The 20,226-nt window shown below is 45.1% G+C and overlaps 1 protein-coding gene across 3 annotated transcripts in view; it reads left to right on the top strand.

The window, feature by feature from the left end:
• The window catches only part of FBXO11 (F-box protein 11), a 107,467-nt gene that overhangs the window by 85,530 nt on the left and 1,711 nt on the right, over positions 1-20,226 (top strand). For all 3 annotated transcript variants that reach the window (XM_040351589.1, XM_040351590.1, XM_040351588.1), the window contains 7 exons: positions 405-490; positions 6,820-6,896; positions 6,981-7,124; positions 10,561-10,671; positions 11,589-11,696; positions 15,908-16,016; positions 20,069-20,167. In XM_040351589.1, the coding sequence (XP_040207523.1) occupies positions 405-490; positions 6,820-6,896; positions 6,981-7,124; positions 10,561-10,671; positions 11,589-11,696; positions 15,908-16,016; positions 20,069-20,167 (734 nt within the window). The remainder of the gene's footprint in view (positions 1-404; positions 491-6,819; positions 6,897-6,980; positions 7,125-10,560; positions 10,672-11,588; positions 11,697-15,907; positions 16,017-20,068; positions 20,168-20,226) is intronic.

Here is a 20,226-nt window from a genome sequence, read left to right as displayed (position 1 = left end):
CACCTCCCGACACTTTCTTGATTATAGGTTGCCATAGCAATGGCGGTATCGGTAGAAGTTCCCATCCCTTTGTTATGGCAACCTGTGAAGCAACAGAGAACCCGGAAGTAAAATCAAGTGCGGTTGGGTAAAGGAGCGATGGAGCAATTGGCGCCGATTGCGTCGCTTCTGGTTAGGAAATCTTGCGAGTGTACTCGCATTAGATGCCCGAAGATTCCTGGAATCAATGACCTTGATATCCCAGTAGTCATTGGGCTATACTGATGATGTACTAGCTTAGGTGGCTGCGACCAGAAGTAGCAGGGAAGACTACTAGTTTTTCTATACCAGATGCATGTAAACAGAATGTACGGCCAGTCAGAAATACTGTCCACATTTGTAACAAAATACTAATTGTCTCTTAGGTCGGTGTATACTTCTATGACAACGGACATGGAGTACTAGAAGACAATGACATCTATAATCATATGTATTCTGGGGTTCAAATACGGTAAGGCGATTTCCTGTATAGGTAGAAATTCCTGCCTGCTTTTTTTCACCATAAAAGTTTGATGCTCTCAGGTGCTGAACTCGCAAACCATTACTCGGCTATTGAGGTCTGACGACATTCCAGGCAAATATGCTGCTTTACCCTACCCTTTTTCCACAATGTGTCTAGCTATGTTTTAAATTTTTCTCTATCCGAAAAAAAAAAATCTAATTGCAAAGCATAAAGTAGATGCTCAGCTGACCCTCTACCAAATGCTGCTCTAGTGAATCGAATTGTCACCTGAAATCCCTTCAGAAACCAACACTTCTGGAAGTGTCTATGGCCTGGTCTCTATTTTCTCCTGCTGATCCCTATGTGCGTACTGTATGCCGTAGTGATCAGAAGGGGGGACTGCTGAATGCAGTAGATGACCAGGAGATTAACACTTGGTTTCTGAAGGAATTTTAGAGGATTTCTCTCCCAGAATTGTTCTTTCTGGAGAGACTTCATGTGGTTTATCTGGTAAGTGTAAGTGTTTACATTATGCCTTGCAGCACATCTATTCACATATTAGTTTAGCGGCAGAGTCACTTTAGAGCAAATCTGATTACCAAAAAAGTGATTTCTATAGAACCTACCTCAGTTCTTTCGGAGCTCCACGTATCTTAACCCAGTACCCCCTTCTGATTACCCTGGAGTATAATCAGCTGGCTCTAGACACTGTGTACTCAACCTATGGCTGGCAGATCACCATTTGTGTCCCCTCCTCCAAGACACAGACAGGGAAACTGGTCTACTGATCTAATCCGTAGGGTCTACACCAATGGGGCGTCTGTGATCTCATCCAGCTGAAACCCAGGTAGCCCCTCGTTTGTTGACCTGGCATTTCAAAAGGAAATTCCTAAACCTTACCAAGAAGCACACTCTGTATCCACTCCCCACTTCGTAGTTGCGGGGTTGTCTTAAATTTTGCTGTAGATTATTGGTTGTTAAGACGCGGGGCCGCCACGTTCTTAACAACCAATCGCATGTCCTCCGGATTCCCCTCCCGCCAGCTGTCACCAGGCTTGGGGGGCCACCTGTCCGTGGACCTTCAGTTCAGGAAACTGCCTCCATTAGAGGTGAGCTAGCCAAGCTCCCTCCATCCCACTGTCCCCCTCCCCCTTCCTGCCAGGCACAGCTCTCACATTCAGCTCTGCTCATTGAGGCTCTGCTATTTCTGCCACAGTCCGGTCTGGGAGCAGGAGTGAGTCCTGTGTGGGGCCCCCCACAGATCTGTTATTTTCCTTGGTGGCTGCTTGGCTCTGCACACAGCGAGGCTTCTCCCCTTGCCTTGTGTGTCGGTGAATAAAGAGCAGTAGCCAGGATTGTGACTCCCCTCCCTTTTTTCTCATCTAGCACATCTTCCCCCAGACTCGCCCAACTCCCACCTCCCAAACCACCCCTTTACCTACTCTTCCTGGGCGATCGGTATCGGTAATTAGTATTGCGAGTACTTAAAAAAAATAAGGAATCGGTACACAGTGTTAAAAAAGTAACGGTGCAACCCTAGTGGGTATAGACACGCTGCACATCTAAAGGGATGAATGGATGTTCATCCAGCCAGAGGAACACACCCAAGCTCATCACAGCTGACAAGGCTTAGCTGGATAATCAGTCAGTGTCAGTTCAGTGAGGGAGTAGGACGCTTCCCGACGAGTCTGCTCTCTCCAGGGACCAGACAGATAGCCAGCTAGACACCGCAGACAGGCAGGCAGGCTCCTACAATCTTTGCTGCATGAATCAACTTGCAGCCCATAGGACCGGCTCCTTCCTTCCTCTCTTCAGGTAAGACCCTGTCTTTCAGGGCCATCTTTCCACCCCCAGGAATCGCTAGTGACCGTCCTTTTCAGGACAGCCACTCCAGCGATCCAAATTGCGGCTGTTTACCTTCTCTTAGAGCCGCATGCACCCCAATCAGTCACCCATAATCACCCCAGCCACCCGCCGCGCATAGCAGCGCTTTTTTCTGGCGATCTGCGGCTCTTTCCCGCATCCGCGCCAGACCAGGCCTTATTCGCAGCCGCCGCAATTAGGAAAGACCGCGGCTTCAGCCGCGGCCTAGCGGTGCGCCGCAAAAAGAAGCACTGACAGCCTGGAAATTTTCCTGGAATTGTCAGGGATCATCCCCCTATCCCTGGAGGATCCCATCCTCCCCTGGATTAACAACCAGCTCATACCCACCAAGCCAAACAGCCCCCAAACCTGAGGCCTGTGGCCCGATCGGCGGCCATCTTGGTACTCCTCAGCTACAGTGACACCCTTCCCCCCATTCCAAACAGTACTTGATCCAGGGTTTCGTCCGATCGCCTTTCAGGGATCAGGAAGGAATTTTTTTCCCTGCGGCAGCAAATTGGCTTAGCACTGCCAGGGTTTTTTGCCTTCCTCTGGACCAAGGCCAAGCGAGAGGATTCAGCGAATCTTCCCTCTATTGCAATTAATCCCCCCCCCCCCGGTGACTGGCAACAATGGTTAAACTGCGATACTCTGCAGAAACGATTTGGGGTCTGAGACAATTCGCAACAGTATTACCAGCCGTCACCAAAAAGGCCTTAAAAATAGACCAACTTTTGAGATTCGATCAACGATCGACCATCAAAAATTTCAACCATTTAACCCAGCTCAAGCACATATCATGTGCTTTGATCAACACAAGATCGGCAGTAAAACACCGATCAGAAATCCACGATTTCTTACTACAAAACGATCTAGACTGCCTCTTTATCACAGAAAGCTGGCTTTCAGACGACTGCAACACCATTCTTGGAGAATTGGTGCCAGAAAATTATCGAATTATAACGGAAAACAGAATAGGGCAAAGAGGAGGAGGCCTGGCGGTGATCCATAAGTTTCATATTGCAATCACTAAGCCGGTCCTTCAAAATCCTCTTCCATTTATGGAAACCCTTACTCTTCAACTTCAAACTAACCCCCAGGAGACTGTTCACATTCTCCTCTGCTATAGGCCACCTGGGCCAAAATCGCAGCTTCTACCATCATTAACGGAGTTCATATCCACTTATACCCTTAACAGCAAACATCTTTTGCTGCTCGGGGACTTCAATCTGTGGGCCAACTCCTCACAGGATCCCATTGCGGATGCCTGCATCGATCACCTGGAAGGATTAGGACTACAGCAACTTATATGCGGTCCCACACATGCTTCAGGTCACACACTCGACCTAATTTTCAGACAAAATCTGAAAATAAACATTTTGGGAAATGAACCTTTGCCATGGACAGACCACCATGCAATTAGTTTCATAATTTCCAAAATTCCACCAGTTATAAAAGCACCCAAGCCGGTGACAATACACTGGGCTAGATCTCAGAAGAAGCTCCATTCAGAACTCTTCAAATCTACCTTGGGAAACCGAATCGAAACTATTCATCCTCAGTTAACAGCCTCAGATACACTGGATGCCATAAATGCAGCTCTGCTACAATCAGCCGACTTAGTAGCACCGAAACGCAAAGTCCGCATCCGGAAAAAAAAGTCCGGCTGGTTCAACAACCAGCTGTCCCTACTGAAGCAAGAGCGCAGAAGGGCGGAAGCCGCCTGGAAAAGAAGCCCTTCAGAAGATCACCTCATCATCTACAAGGCAATAACAACACAATATCATAAAGAAATCTTCAAAGCAAAGAAACATCATTTTTCTATGACGATTAACATCCATGAATCCGGGATGTCTTGAAGTCCCCAATTCAGACACCCAAGAGTTATGTAATGAACTATCGGATTTCTTCATCGACAAAATCGAAAGAATCCGGGTAAGTATTCTGCAAAATAATACCCCCCTCAGCCCCCTCTTCAATCAACTACAATACACCAACAGAAACCTTCTACAATCAACTAAGTTCACTCTGGAACCCATCTCCATCGATACCACCAAAAATATCATTGGTGCGTTGCGGAACAGCACAGCACCCAATGACATCATTCCCACCAAGCTGCTGAAGGAATGCGCCGACATTCTGGCGCCTCCCATCACACAGCTTATAAATCAGTCATTTAAGGAAGGCATAGTGCCATCCCTGCTGAAAGAGGGCACAATCCAGCCCATCCTGAAAAAACCTAACTTGGATCCCAAGGACCCAACTCACCGCCGCCCCATAACAGGCCTAAATATTCTCTCCAAGATAATGGAGAAAATAGTGGTACAACAGCTGCAACAGCATCTGGATACCCACAATCTACTCGATCCATTTCAATCAGGTTTCCGTCCCGGACACGGGACAGAAACGGCCTTACTCAAAATATGGGACGATGCCCTCGAGGCCGCAGACGAGGGAGAATCCTGTCTCCTGGTTCTGCTGGACCTAAGCGCAGCCTTTGACACAGTAGACCACAAAATGTTACTGATGCGACTGGCCGAGGTAGCCAGAATCGCAGAAGGTGATTTACCATGGTTTTCCTCCTTTCTTGAAAACCGATCACAAACAGTGAAACTGGGATCTTTCACGTCGGAAAAACGCACGGTGCCATGTGGAGTCCCCCAAGGATCCCCCCTGTCACCGGTACTGTTCAACATCTATCTTCGCCCTCTCTTTGATATTATCAGTAGCCAAGAACTACTTTATCACTCTTATGCAGACGATACGCAATTGTATTTTCGCATCTGCAACAAAAAGGATCATCATCTCAGTTTAGAGAAATGTCTCTCTTCGATAGAAAATTGGATGACTAAGAGTTATCTTAAACTCAACAGTTCCAAAACAGAACTTCTTATGTTTCACGCCAGCCGCAAGAGTCAACTGGCAACAACCTGGACACCGCCGCCCATTCTGGGCCAAAGCATCACCCCTAGCTCCAAAGTCAAAAGTCTAGGAGTCATTTTTGACACCTTCATGACAATGGACGCACAAATAGGGTCAGTAGTCAGCGGATCGCACCATTTGTTGCGCCTACTACGCAGACTTATTCCATTTATCCCCAAAGAAGACGTAGCAGTCGTGGTGGGAACAATCGTGAATTCCAGACTGGACTATGCAAATGCCCTTTACCTCGGGCTCCCAAAGTACCAAATCGCTCGTCTGCAAGTCGTACAGAATACGGCCGCCAGACTGGTGACTGGGAAAAGGACATGGGAATCAATCTCACCTTCGCTGAGAACCCTTCACTGGTTGCCAGTAAAAGACAGAATTGCATTTAAAGCACTCTGCCTGACACATAAGTGCATCCATGGGAAGGCTCCGCAATATCTTTGCGACAAGATAGAACCTCACAATTCTAATCGCGTTCTGCGATCCAGCGACCAAAATCTGGTCAAGGTGCCAAAAACCAAATACAAGTCCAAAGGAGAAAGAAGGTTTGCTTTTCAAGGTCCGAGACTATGGAACGCTTTACCAACCAGCGTTCGGTTGGAGGAAAACCACCTGACTTTCAGAAGACAGATTAAAACTCTGCTCTTTTGATGTCATGAGACACGAAACATCAAGCGCCCAGAGGCGATTCAGTTCGCATGTGCCGCGCTATATAAGTTTTTCATTCATTCATTCATTCATAAAGCTCTGTTGGCAGAAACGCCTCATCAGGAAATATAAGGCAGTTTCAGCTGTCAGAACTATTGATTACAGTGTGGCTCTCAACACACAACCGGAGCAAAGGTAAAATGGTGTAGCTGCAAACCGCCTTAAAGCGGGGGTTCGCCCTGTAAAAAAAAAAAAAAAAGTTTTTTTTTATTAGACAATTAAATTCGGCATCGTAGCGCGAGCTACGGTATGCCGGTCTTACATTTTTTATGCCCGTACTCACTGCGGTATCGTTGATTGAAGAATCCGGGGAATGGGCGTTCCTCTGGTGAGAGAAGGTGATTGACGGCCGGCCCTGGCACGTCACGCTTCTCCGGAAATAGCCGAAATAGGCTTGGCTATTCACGGCGCCTGCGCATAGCCTGTGCGCAGGCGCTGTGAATAGCCGAGACCTACTCCGGCTGTCTTCGGGGAGCGTGACGTGCCAGAGCCGGCCGTCAATCATCCTCCCTCTCCATAGGCACGCCCATTCCCCGCGGGAGTCGGATTCTTCAATCAACAATAGCACAGTGAGTACGGGGTTTAAAAATTTAAGACCGGCATACCGTAGCTCGCGCTACGATGCCGAAAGTAATGGAATAATGGGGTGAAGGAGGGTGAACTACCGCTTTAAGTTGTCTGGCTGGAACTGGTGGCACGTACGAAGGTCTGTTTTATAAATTTGCAGAACATGACGTTCATTCAGATAACACTGAAACAGATGAATACATTTTTATATAAATGGCCTGCCTTAAAATATTTTGTATGGATTAAACTTTTTAATCATTTTCATCATCTAGGACTGGAAGCAATCCTAAAATTAGACGGAACAAAATCTGGGGAGGTCAGAATGGTGGTATCCTTGTGTATAATTCTGGTAAGTAATTTGTGTAAAAACTGCTTCTGTTCCTAAATATTCACTTTCATGTACTAATAATGCTGGGATACTCTCTCTGTACAGGGCTTGGCTTCATTGAAGACAATGAGATTTTTGACAATGCAATGGCTGGTGTTTGGATAAAAACAGACAGCAACCCGACGTTAAGACGAAATAAAATCCACGATGGGAGGGATGGAGGGATCTGTATATTTAATGGAGGCAGGGGTAAGTTGTTTTACCTTCCTTGAAATGCATGGTGTTAAAAACATCTCCCACATTAGTTGTCAAATGCAGTGCTCAATGTTCTGACAGTAGGATTCTTACGGCATGCTCCTGCTGATGTATAGTGTAGGCATTCACTTACATTTTAACCTAGGCAACAGTGTTGGAACATAAACAAAAAGGCAAGTGTAGTTTTATTAATAGAATGAAACCATGTATGCTGTTCCACTGCAAGGATCAAGAAGGCCAGCATGTATATTAATCCAAGTGCACATCATTCCTCGGTCACGGCTGGAAGGAACCCAAAAGGAAAAGGCGATATAGCGGCGTTCGCCAGGGAACTCTGCTATACCAGCTCTGTTACTTTTTGAGGTTCCTGGTTCCCACCCAGCCGTGACTTGGGAGCGATGTTCACGTTGGATTGATTATTATACATGCTGGCCTTCGTGATCCTTGCAATAAGTGCATAAATGGTTTAATTCTGTTGATTAATTGGTAAAGCTACACTTGATGACGCCCTTTCCTTTGTTTGCAAGTTTCTGAAGACCCTAGAAGGTGTCTTGAGAAAAGAAGCTGCAACCATAATCAAGTTACTGAACCTTGTAATACAGTACCTGCTTTCCATCTAGACATGCACACAGTTTTAAAGCAGAGTTCTGGCAAAAAAAATATTTTTTAAAGTCAGCAGCTACAAAAAGTGTAGCTGCTGACTTTTAATAATCGGACACTCACGTGTCCCACAGTCCAGCGAAGCGGGCGTAAGAAGCCTCACTCCTCTCTCCACGGCACCGGCATTCTTACCGTGGGCGCCCGACCGTGGCTTCACAGCTGGGCACGCACTGTGCTTGCGCGAGCCGCGCTGCGTGCTGAGAATGGCTGAGTAATCATCTGTGACGTGTTCCAGAAGATTGCAGGGAGGGAAGGGGGAAGAGATGAACTTCCTTCTGGCGCCGCAGAGCCCCGGGAGCTGGATGCCTCTAAAAAGAGGGTATCCGCCCCCCCCAAAAAAATGACATGACAAATGTGGCATGTCAGGGGGGTCACCATCACCACTTAAAGCGGAAGTTCCATTTTTGGGTGGAACTCCGCTTTAAGGGTATACTTTTATTTATACTCCATTTTTGCCTTTGGTTTGTTTTGGAACATTGTTAGGACATGAAAATCATTGGACACTCACTCTTAATGTTACAGGAGGGAAAACTAAAATGTTTTTGTGTCCTAGCAACAAGTCAGGATGTGGAGATTGCTGAATGGCGCATGTCTTGTTTGGCAAATCTATGGACACCCTCATGTCCCCAGGAGTAAGAGTACTCCTTTTCTCCAGCAAAAGAAGCTCAAGCCACAATCTTGAAAGACTCTTCTGCCTCTGAGGTAAAGAACGGTTCTTTTTGTTCAGGCAAGACCTCTTCAGCATGACGGATGACCCCACTTTCCAAAATGGGGGGGTTATCTGATGGCCTTTGCGGACAACTAGCCAGAAAGCAACTCTGATTCCTGAATAAGAGAAGTGGTATTCAGGGGCTGAAAGACAGAATTTCGTATCTCTGCCCTCTCCTAGGTTGATACTATCCAACCTACCTGTGTCCCTGCACAGATTGCCGACTCCCACACGGCTGTTGTAGGTCTTGAGCCAAAGAATTATTGCCGTTATTCCAATTCCATTGGTCCAAAACCAAAAGGGTTTTTTTTGCTTCATCTTAAATGGGAAGGCTTTAAATGTTTTCATTAGAGTTCAGAAATGTCATATGGCATTATCCAGGTCTTTCATAGCCTTCTGTCATCAGGGAGACTTTCTATCCTCTGTGGACATTGAGAAGGCTACTTTCATGTACTCATCTTTCCAGCGCATCAACACTACCACAACACTTACCGGATTTAGCTTCTATTTTGTTCTGTCTTCAGCACCACAAGTCTTCATCAAAATGTATTCTTATAGGATAATCTCCTAAGCGAACAGTCAAAGCAGATGCCAACCAACAATGTGATGCGGACGCGGACAGTTCAGTCCTTAACTGCTTCTACCCAGGCCATTGTAAAATGAAGTTCGGGCAAGAACCCTATTATTCTGGGTGTCCTCCCGAGAACACACCTCGCACAGCCCCTCCAAGACACACTCTGGCACAATCTGTCACCCGCCTCTCAAGGCCTGGTCTACCACCATTCTTCATGGTTACCGCCTTCAATGGTGTGGCTGTTGAGGCCCAGTTCTCGGACACAGGATTCGCTCCGATTTGGTAATTCCCACACTCTTAAAGGGTAGTAAGTCTATTATTCGTAAGGTGTACCATCATCCTGGAAGGCTTTACTTTGCTTGGTGTGCGGAAAGAACAACTCTTCCCCCTACCCTAAACGTTCTGCAATCAGATCTCAGTATTTGGCCCTAAGTACTATAGTAGGACAGATCATTTATTGCAAAGGCCACTAGCCTCCCATTCAATGGTCAAGACGTTTCTTCAAGGTATACATCGTGGTCACTCCTGTACAACCTGGTCCTGGGGCTCTTTGGATACCGCTTTTTATACCTGTTGGGGATTTTTCCCTTTCCACTCGCACACAAAGCTGCTTTACTTTTTGCCATCACCTGTAAATAACCTTCTTGGTTTTACACAAGAAAAGTGGTATTGACCTGCAGAGTCTTCTCCCCTTCCCAAGAGGATTTCGAGTTGACCTTTTTTTACCTCAACCAAGACATTGATCTTCCTTCTCTCTGCTTGGCCCTGTTGAACCAGAAGAAAATTTCCATTCGTTGTCCGAATTTGGTTCATGCTGTGTGATTTTATTCCTGATCTCCTTTGGGGGCCCATTCACACCATTGTGTTACAGTAAAGACAGTTGCGTTGGTATTCATTCTAAATAGCACCCCAACACACCTGGGTTGATCTTTGATCAGTTGTGGTGGTGCGTTGAGCAGCCCATTCGAATCATTGGGCTTCCTTAACGCAACACGTGTTCACACATTGTGACTTCTCGCCCTGGTGTAAATAGGCCCTTAAACCATTTTTTTCAGCTGGGATCTATTGATGTATGGAACCTCCATGCATACAAAGGACCTCCGAAATGACCACCTTAACCTGCTTGTCATACATAGTCCTCCTCTACATTACATTTACATAATCTTAGCAGAAGTGAGTTGAATCAACACATTTAATTTAAAAATCTAGATGTGTAAGACACTGCAAATTGAGCATTTTGGAATGTGATTTGAGGTATTTTGATAACTCCTGAATTTATCATTTCATGTATTGTCCTTATTTCTAGACTACATGTTACTTGCTCTAGAATCTTTCTTTTATATTCAGAAAACACTACAGTAATAACACAGCCAGCAATGTATAGTAATCTATTATGAATGAAGTGATTCTGTTTTTTCCTGCAGTGCTGTCATCATGTCAGTCAGGAGAAGACTACTTGTGCTTTTCTAATAATTCTTCTCTGATAGGGTTGCTGGAAGAGAATGACATCTTCAGAAACGCTCAAGCTGGAGTTCTCATCAGCACCAACAGTCACCCGGTCTTAAGGAAAAACAGAATATTTGACGGATTTGCTGCAGGTTGGTGATTTGTGCTTTTGTTTTAGGGAGAATAGTGCTGATGTGATGGATTGGATTTGGTTTTGTCTATAGACTCCAGGATCACATCTGTGTGTTGCAGATATGCAGGCACATTAACGTGTGTTGCATCAGGCCAGGCAACACATTAATTTTGAATAGACTACCAGTGTGGCCCTACCACACCAAACCCTTTGCAATGACACTTATGGTATTGCTTTATTGCACGTTGCAATACCTAAGTGTGTGTGTGTGTGTGTGTGTGTGTGTGTGTGTGTGTCAACATGCGTTTTGAAGAAAGTCTTTGTTACCACAACACAGATGTGATCCTGCCTAAATCTGTTGAATTTAGCTTCTATGTAAAAAGTGAAGGCACAGTATGAGCGATAGTAAATCTTTTTTTTTTTCCTTATAAAATTAACAAACATGTTATGCTTACCTGCTCTGTGCAATGTTCATGCACAGAGCAGCCCGGATCTTCCTCTTCTTGGGTCCCACGCTGGCCCTCCTGGCTCCTCCCTCCCTGTTGGGGGGGCCCCCCACAGCAAGCAGTTTGTTCTGGGGGCACCCAAGCAGGCACGCTTCCGAGCCACGGCTCCATGTGTCCATTCACAGACGGATACGTGGGGCGGCCCTGCCCACTCAGTCACCTGATTGGCTCACTGGCTGCGATTGACAACAGTGGGAGCCAATGGTGCATGACATCTCCTGGGCGTCCCTATTTATTGTTTACACCTGACATTATACGGCTATCGCTGTATTTTCAGGCGAAGTTTGGATCTAAATCCAGCCATCAATAATTCTGGTTTTGCTGATTTTTGTTTGGTTATGCTCGGTTTGAATTGTACAGGTTTGTGAAATTTACATTGAGAATTTTTTTTTTGTTTTGAAATTTACCTGAAATATGTTTTTGTTTTAAGGAATTGAAATTACAAACCATGCTACTGCGACCCTCGAAGGCAATCAGATATTTAACAACCGCTTCGGAGGGCTATTCTTGGCATCTGGTGTAAATGTTACTATGAAAGGTATTTTCTACCTCACATGTTCCACATATGTGCCTGCTGTCCCATGAACTGTGAGGTTTGGTTGAGTCGCACACACAGACTACCTCTTTGGCTGCTGAGAATTTCATCAGTGAGATCCCCACCAATGGACCTTACTAACCTTTTTAGATTCTCTCATTTCACTAGTTTGAGAACATTTCTGACTGTTCCCCTTTTTGCAGTCAGTATATTATAAAGTAAGTTAGAAATTAAAGAGCATAGTGTTCTTATAACTGTCCAGTAAGTGTGCCTCCCTGGAAAATGAAAGAACTACTGAGGCTTGTCATTCCTTACATGCTGTTTAACCACTTTAATACCGCTAAAAGACGGCTACAGCGCGGCTTCCTGGTTCTGAGAGGGCGTCCGTGGACATCCTTCCAGAACACACCTCCCGCGGGCCCCCTGGGGCGCGCATCGGGTTCACTCTGTGATTGCTGTGTCCTTTCGGATCACAGATTGAGGTAAAGGGTCAATCACAGTGGTCCTTTACCATGTGATCAGCTGTGTCCAATCACAACTGATCACATGTAAACAGACTTGCCGGTTATAGGCAGTCTTTTTTCCCACATGCTGCAACTGTGTGAGGAAAGGATTGCCGAGTCTATCAATAGATTGTTTACACTGATGATCAGGAAAATAATTATCAGTGCTTGTCAGTGCAGTTTTAGTGCTTGCTCATCAGTGCAGCCCCACCAGTGTCAATCTGTGCCGGTCAGTGCAGCTTTGGTGCTAGCCCATCAGTGCAGCTTCATCAGTGAAGAAGAAAAATTACTACTTTGCAAAATGTCATAACAAACTTCAAAATGTTTGGTCCTTTTTCGTTAACCAAAAAATAAAAATCCCAGTGGTGATTAAATGACACCAAAAGAAAGCTCTATTTGTGTGAAAGAAATTATAAATTCATATGGGTACAGGGTTTCATGACCGAGCAATTGTCCTTCAAAGTGTGACAGCGCTAAAAGCTGAAAATTGGCCTGGGCGCCCGGTATTGAAGTGGTTAAAGTGCTTGCATGGCTCTTGGCTGAGATAGGTTTGGAGTTGCCTAAACAAGTGTACAGGAGGTGACGTCAAAGTTCCTGCAAACTTGTTCAGGGTCAGTAATTCCGAAAGAATGGAAGCCAATGTGGTGCAGCCAGGCGACCAACATTTTCATAGGATGTCTCAAGTGCTGGTCTCCATGTGTTTTGTCAATAAGATTTCTTTAAGCACCTGGATTTCAGCTTTTTGACTTCCTGAGTGCCATAAGATTTTTTCCTCTTCGTCTTTTTATACATAAGTTCTAGTTCTGCATTGGCCCTTTTTTAAGTTTTATCGTTTAACATGCAATGTTTCCTCAACTCCAAGAAAGTCTCCACTACCTCGGTTATTGTAGTGTTGTTAAAGAGGAACGTCACTCAAAAAGTGAAGTCCGCTGGTTCGCTCCCTTCCCCCAGCCTGTAATGGAGTTCATTCACCACCAGACTTTTTTCATTGTTTTTATTATTTGATTGCATATTGGTGGTGGAAACATCTGAGTTTTTCACCATTTGACTTTTAAGACATATGATCACTTTTGAGTTTTGTTATATATCCGCTTGCCGACCGTATACGCTAGATCAGTGGTCTTCAAACTGCGGCCCGCGGGCTGGATGTGGCCCTTTGCTTGCCCTTATCTGGCTCTTGGGGCACTTATTCCACCAACTGACACCAATGATGGGGCACCATTCCCCTATTAACCCCATCAATGGGGCATTATTCTTCTCATTAATAGCAACAATAGGGCACTTTTCCTCCCATTAGAACCAATGATAGAGCACTAATGCTGGGGCATTATCAATATCTATTCCCATTGGCCACAGTCTGGCCCCCCTTAAGCCTGAAGGACACTAAACTGGCCCTTTGCTTAGAAAGTTTGGAGACCCCTGCTGTAGATATACAGCGGCAAGGCGGCTCTCCTGTGCAGGATCACATACCTGTATGTGATCCTGCACGTCTGGGTTTGGGGCACAGATTGGCGGGTACAACAGACTTTGTCCGCCAATGCGTCGGTACATTGACATAACAGCGGTCTGCCTATGTAAACCAGGCAGATCACTATTCTGTCACTACAGAAGATCTGGATCCTGTGTCTTTGCTAAGCAGGGGCTCTGATCTATGCCTCCCCCCTAGTACAAGCACCTCCCCCACAGTAGTAAAACAAAGGTCAGGCACACATTAAACCCCTTCATAGCCAGTGTCATTAGTGTTTAGGTACAGCGTTGCATGATGGCGCAATTGTCGGTTAAAGTAACGCAATGCCGTATCGCCAGAAAATGGCCTGGTCATGAAGGGGGGGTAAACCTTCCGGAGCTGAAGTGGATATTTATTGTACTTGATATATCGCAATTATGAGTATTAGGGGCATGTATTGTATGTATTCAGCGCTATATGTTAGTTTTTTATAGGCATATTCATGGTTACACCAGATTGTATGTATTAACATCTATCTTGTTGCAGTTAAATAGACTCCAATTAAATTGACCTAAAAGGCAAACCGCTGGTCTATACACCCATAATGTTTTATTTTTATTTATAAACCATGCACTGTGATACACAATGGTGTGAACAGACTGTTGAAAATAATATATTTTTCCATGTCTGCATGGACGCTGTAGGCATCCTTTCCCTGGCTTCAAACGCCTGGTACGCAGGTAGTGTAAACAAATGGCAAACCACCCCAACCTATAACTGGCCTTTGCAGCAAGGAACACATGGAAGGGCGATGCATGTCAAACAAACAAAAAAATTCCCAGCTCACTTATGGACCCGGCCTAACAGTTCACATTAAAAACGAGGGCTTTAGTTTGCAGACATTTGCAAATATATGCGTAAGCTGAAGCGGCAACTTCACAGCTCTCCAGTGTTCTGCAGTCCTAACTATTATTTTGAGAATCTTCGGAGTGGGAACACATCTATAATTAACCGCTTCAGCCCCGGAAGATTTTACCCCCTTCCTGACCAGAGCACATTTTACAATTTGGCACTGCGTCGCTTTAACTGACAATTGCGCGGCCGTGCAATGTTGTACCCAAACAAAATTTGTGTTCCTTCTTTTGGGGGTATTTTATCACCTCTGCGGTTTTTATTTTTTGTGCTATAAACAAAAGAACAGCGACAATTAAAAAAAAACTTTTTGCTATAATATCCCATTTATTTTTTTTAAACAAATTTTTTCCTCCGTTTTAGGCTGATATGTATTCTTTTACATATTTGTGTTGAAAACATCGCAATAAGCGTATATTGATTGGTTTTCACAAAAGTTATAGCGGCTACAAAATGGGGGATAGAATTATGTTTTCTAGTAATGGCGACGATCTGCTATTTTTATTGGTACTGCGACATGGCGGACACTTTTGACACATTTTTGGGACCATTAACATTTATACAGCGATCAGTGCTATAAAAATGCACTGTAAAATGTGACTGGCAGGGAAGGAGGCGATCAAGGGGTTAGTTGTGTTCCCTAATGTGTGTTCTAACTGAAGGAGGATAGGACATACTAGGGGAAATGACAGATCGCTGTTCATTCTTTGTATGAACAACGATCAGTCATTTCTCCCCTGAAAGAACCGGGAGTGCCTAGTGGCCACAGGGCGAACCAACGTAACAAAATGTTGTTTCGCCCAGCTGAGCCATGCTGCGGCAGCTGGTCGGCAAGTGGTTTAAGGGCAGGTATGCCTGGAGGCGGCCCACCCCTCCATAAAGGTACAGGGGCACACTAAACACCCAGCAATAACACAATGGCAGCGAAGGTATCCAGTGCACCAATTCACCAACAGTACCAATGGGCAACCACCCCAAGCTATAACTGGCCTTTGCAGCAAAGGAGCACATGATACTGGGATGCCATTATGTGACGCAATCGATGCAGCTTGCGCATATTTTTGCAAACGCGTGCAAACTAAACCCCTTGTTTTTAATGTGAACTGTTGGGGTAAAAAAAATGTTTAACAGCATAGTGTCCTGCACTCAGACACAGACATATGATAAGAAATCGGTTGTGAAAATTATAGTAGAGCTGCATTTTTGTAATAACTGCCAGATGTCTAAGTTTGTGTGTTGCCTGTGGTGATCAGCTACATTTTTTCCCTCTGAAAAAAATGTTTTGGATGGCTGAACGTGATTTTTTTTTTTCTAGTTTAATAAATTAATTGTATTTCACAACATTCTTTCAGATAACAAAATAATGAACAATCAAGATGCTATAGAAAAAGCAGTCACTAGAGGCCAGTGTCTATACAAGATTTCAAGTTATACCAGCTACCCAATGCACGATTTCTACAGGTAAATCTTGCCGTTCCCAGACCCTGTAATGGAACAAGAACTCCATGAGTGAGTGGTATTCCCACACTTTGGGCAGTGCGAGAGGGATGGGCAGTGCGAGAGGGATGGGTCAATGCAGGCTGAGCTTATCCCGCTTATAAGGGCGTAGATGCAACATGCTCTCTTCCATTAAGGAAAAAAGCATCAACATCATGTCCACGTTATATTAAAATATTTGCGCTTCATGGCATGGTGCAAGAAATGCTTCATTCAGCTCTATGGTGAAGAGAGCATGTTGGAGCTTCTGTATAGCTGCTTGCCAAAGTATAATCCCATCACTGATCTGCATGAAGGAAAATGGAGGTTGCTTTGTAGCCACTGACTGGCAACATACCAGTGCAAATGTAAAGAGGAGGATTGTGTGTTATGCCCTTAATTTGAGCACTAGTGTTTTTTTTTCACCTTAATGCATCCTATTCATTAAGATAAAAAAAACTTCTGTCACTCAGCAGCTTCCCAGCCCCCCCCCCCCCCCCCCCCCGTTTTACTCACCCGTTCGTTACCTTGGCAGTGATGCGCTCTACGTCTTTGACTGGGGTTCTCGGCTCTTGATTGCATAGATTGATAGCAGCGCAGCCATTGGCTCCCGCTGCTGTCAGTCAAATTCAATGACCAGGGGGGGGTGGGGCTGAGTCCAGCATCTATGGACACAAATGCTGGACTCGGGCGTGCGCCCACACAGTAACCCCCTGCCCCCGGCGCTACTTCTAGGGGGTTTCCAGATGCCAGGAGGAGCCGCGAGTGCTGCTGGCTGGCTGACCCCAGAAGACTAGGTTCGGGGCCACTCAGTGTTATTTTATTTATTTTTTAAAACAAGGGTTTAATAAGTTAACTTTAAAATTAAATGCACATTTTTTTTTGCAGGTAAAAAAATATGCATTTATTTTGTGTTGCAGGAGTCTGTAAAGCATTGCACCAGCGATCAGATCACTGATGCAATGCTGGTCTCCTGCACACTGTCAGTGTATAGGCTTTCTCATACAAGGAAGCCATTGCATTCTGACAGGAAGAACCAATGAACTACTACACAGCACCGTTGTAGTTCATTGAAAACTACAAGCCGACAGCCGCAGAACCTTGTAGTTTTCTATTCACAGGACACTTGGGGAGGTGGAGTCGCCACTTTTTTTATTGTGACAGTGGGGAGGGAGAAGGTCCCTCTTTGGGTATCCTTTTATGTACACTAAAAACAACACAGTCCTGAGGAGGCAGCAGGACATGTTTGTGCTTTACTGATGAGTGGAGAGACCAACAACCCCTAGAGCAGCTCGCTCAAGTGCAGGAGGGTATTCTTAGGGCATGGGTGTCTTACCTGTGGCCCTCCAGCTGTAGCACACACATGATCGGGAAGTTTGCGTGCGAAGAGGCCAGTCGATTCGTAACATGATACACCCTGAATATAGATGTAACATGCAACATGTAACGAAAGGTGAACTTGTCCTTTTTGTTTCTTGTCCATTGAAAGACTCGGTTTTTCAGTTTTGAGTTATACTGCCACCTAGAGGGGGATTGTACACTGGCAGGCAAACTAGGCCAGCTACAAAACTATTCTCACAACAGGCATTCCTTAGTTATTTGCTGCTGTCTTAGAATGGATGTCTTTTATTCAGGTTTGCTTTTGAACTTATTTGTGCTTATTGGTGGTCTTCCTTTTATTTTTTTCTTCTACTGAATCTTCCCTATATTGCTCCTAGAGTTGGGTCCCTTAGATTGTAGCTATCCAATGTGGGAATTCTCAGCCTGGTTTTTGGAATGCTGTGCACTTTCCAGACCTATATTCTGGTAGTAAGGTAGCTGCAGAGCACTTTTCAGGTGCAGGGCCTCTGGCATTGCCTCAGTGCTTGCCCTGTGTCTGAGGACTTGCTGCACAAGGAGCTTCCTCATTGGCATAGATTGTCAAGCTGTTGAATTCCCCCGTATTTTTTTTTTCTTAAACGGCATCTGCTGGGGTGGAGTGTCGCACTCTTTTCAAGCCTACAAAGAAACCTCTCCCTGATGCTGTTCCTGCTTGCTAACCTTTCTTCATACCCTGAGCTTAAAGCAGACCTTCAGTCATTTTTTTCAACTTTCCATCTATTATATTTTCTGTCCTTGTTTTAACTTTTGGATATTAAAACATTTTTTTTTCTGCCAGTAAATACTTTCTACAGCGCACTTCCTGTTTGATAAAATGCCTAGGCTTATGACATCATGCACAGCTCGTTTGCCAGGAAGGGAGGGGGGGATGATTCATAAGAGGGTCAATGAGAGCTGGAGGGGTCTGTAAATCCAGGAAGTGAACAGACAGCCGCTTCAGCTGCCCACAGATAAAATGGCTGCAGCCAGACACAGTGGAGGGAGATTTCTGCAGCGTATTTTCCAAGTATATATAAAATAAGTGGTTGGAGGGAAGCTTCAGAATGGCAAAGGTGTCTTTATTTCAGACTGCAGACTGCAGTTCCTCTTTAAAGCACTGTTAATCCCAAACACAAAAATGTATTGAATTGCAGCCCAATTCTTTTTTTCTTATTTGCACCTCGTTATCCAGCCAATTTGCACTTTTTTTTAACTAACTTTAACCACTTGACCCCCAGGCCAATTCTGACAATTTTCACATACATGAACATCCCTTGTGATAGCATGGGCAGTGACAGGTACTCTTTACTAAGATCTGGGGGGGTCTATTGAACCCCCAGATCTTTCCTCTGCCCTCAACTGCAGCCAGTCAAACACCAGATCGGTCTAATTGGCTGCTTCACGGGTTGGTAACGGGCAGTAAACAGAACTAGAGATCAGATTCTTGTTGCTTCCAGTTTCTTGCATCAGAGGGGGAGGTGGGCTCTGAATTTACCTTCTTCCTCTCTCCTCACCTAGCAGCAGTTCTGGGCTTCCTGTTGGGGTGGTAGAGCCTGGTAAAGGGGGGGTTAAACAGTTAGTGCCCTATAAAATGATCTGGCAGCTGTAGAGCCGCTCAGATTTCTTCTACAAGAAAGCCCATCACTGCCGGAAAATTTTTGTACCGGGATCATGGCTGCAGCCAGGTTCCCGGTACAGCCACTTCAACCCGAGGGTGTACAGGTATGTCCTTAAGGCAGCGGTCATCACCCCTGTCCTCAAAGCCCACTAACAGGCCAGGTTTTATGTATTACCTTGGGGAGATGCAGACTAGAATACTGCAATCACTGAGCAGAAAATTAGATCACATGTGATGTATTTCAGTTCTCTTACAAACCTGACCCGTTAGTGGGCCCTGAGGACAGGAGTTGATGATCACTATCATAAGGGGGTGAAGTGGTAAGAATGCCAAGCTGTCCAAACAAAATGGCAGTTAGAGGGTTGAAATGAACCATTAAACACTGACAGGAGTGCTTACAATGCGTATTGCCTTATAAAGCGTTGGCTCAAGTTCAGCTCTGATTTGCTAGCTGGACTAGAAGGTTTAGACTTACTTTACTAACATTCCCCTCTTCTTAAATGAGGCGTGTGCAACTTGTGACCCAACACAAAATCGTAAACTTCGTGTTTTTTTTTTTGTAAAAATGCGTGGCACTTGGCCTAAGAAAAAAATATAAAGTTGGGTAATGCCCATGCCCTAAGTCGGTGCACCTGCTTTTTTTTTTGTAGTGTACATGAAACTATACCCACTGTCCCTTGTATTATATCAATAAGTGGAGAGTCCAACAAGCCCTAGAGCAGCTTACTCGAGTGCAGGAGGTTATGCTTGGTCATGGGTGTCTTACCTGTGGCCCCTCCCGCTGTTGCAAAACGACAAGTCCCATCATGCCTCTGGGAGTCATGCTTGCAATGCCCCATGGGACTCTTAGTTCTGCAACAGCTGGAGGGCCACAGGTTGGACACCCATGTTCTTGGGCTTAGAGCTCTGGAGGAACTCCGATTGAGAATGTCTGCTCTAAAGGAACCATTGTGCTTTCCAATCACATTAGGGGTTTTGAATGGTTTTTGCTGTGATTTTTAGCTACAGTAACACTGATTGGTGAGTCTGAACATTACTGACTGAACTTTTGTTTCATTAGATGTCACACCTGCAACACAACAGACCGCAATGCCATCTGTGTGAACTGCATTAAGAAATGTCACCAAGGACATGATGTAGAGTTTATTAGGCATGATCGGTAAGTGAAAGGAAACTCCACCTTTGTTTGGTGTAAATTGTTGGGATTCTTTGTAACAC

Source organism: Rana temporaria, chromosome 4 (genome assembly GCF_905171775.1).
Source record: "Rana temporaria chromosome 4, aRanTem1.1, whole genome shotgun sequence".
Taxonomy (NCBI): Eukaryota; Metazoa; Chordata; class Amphibia; order Anura; family Ranidae; genus Rana; species Rana temporaria.
Note: the sequence above shows the minus strand (reverse complement) of the source record. Positions and strands in the feature narration are given on the sequence as shown.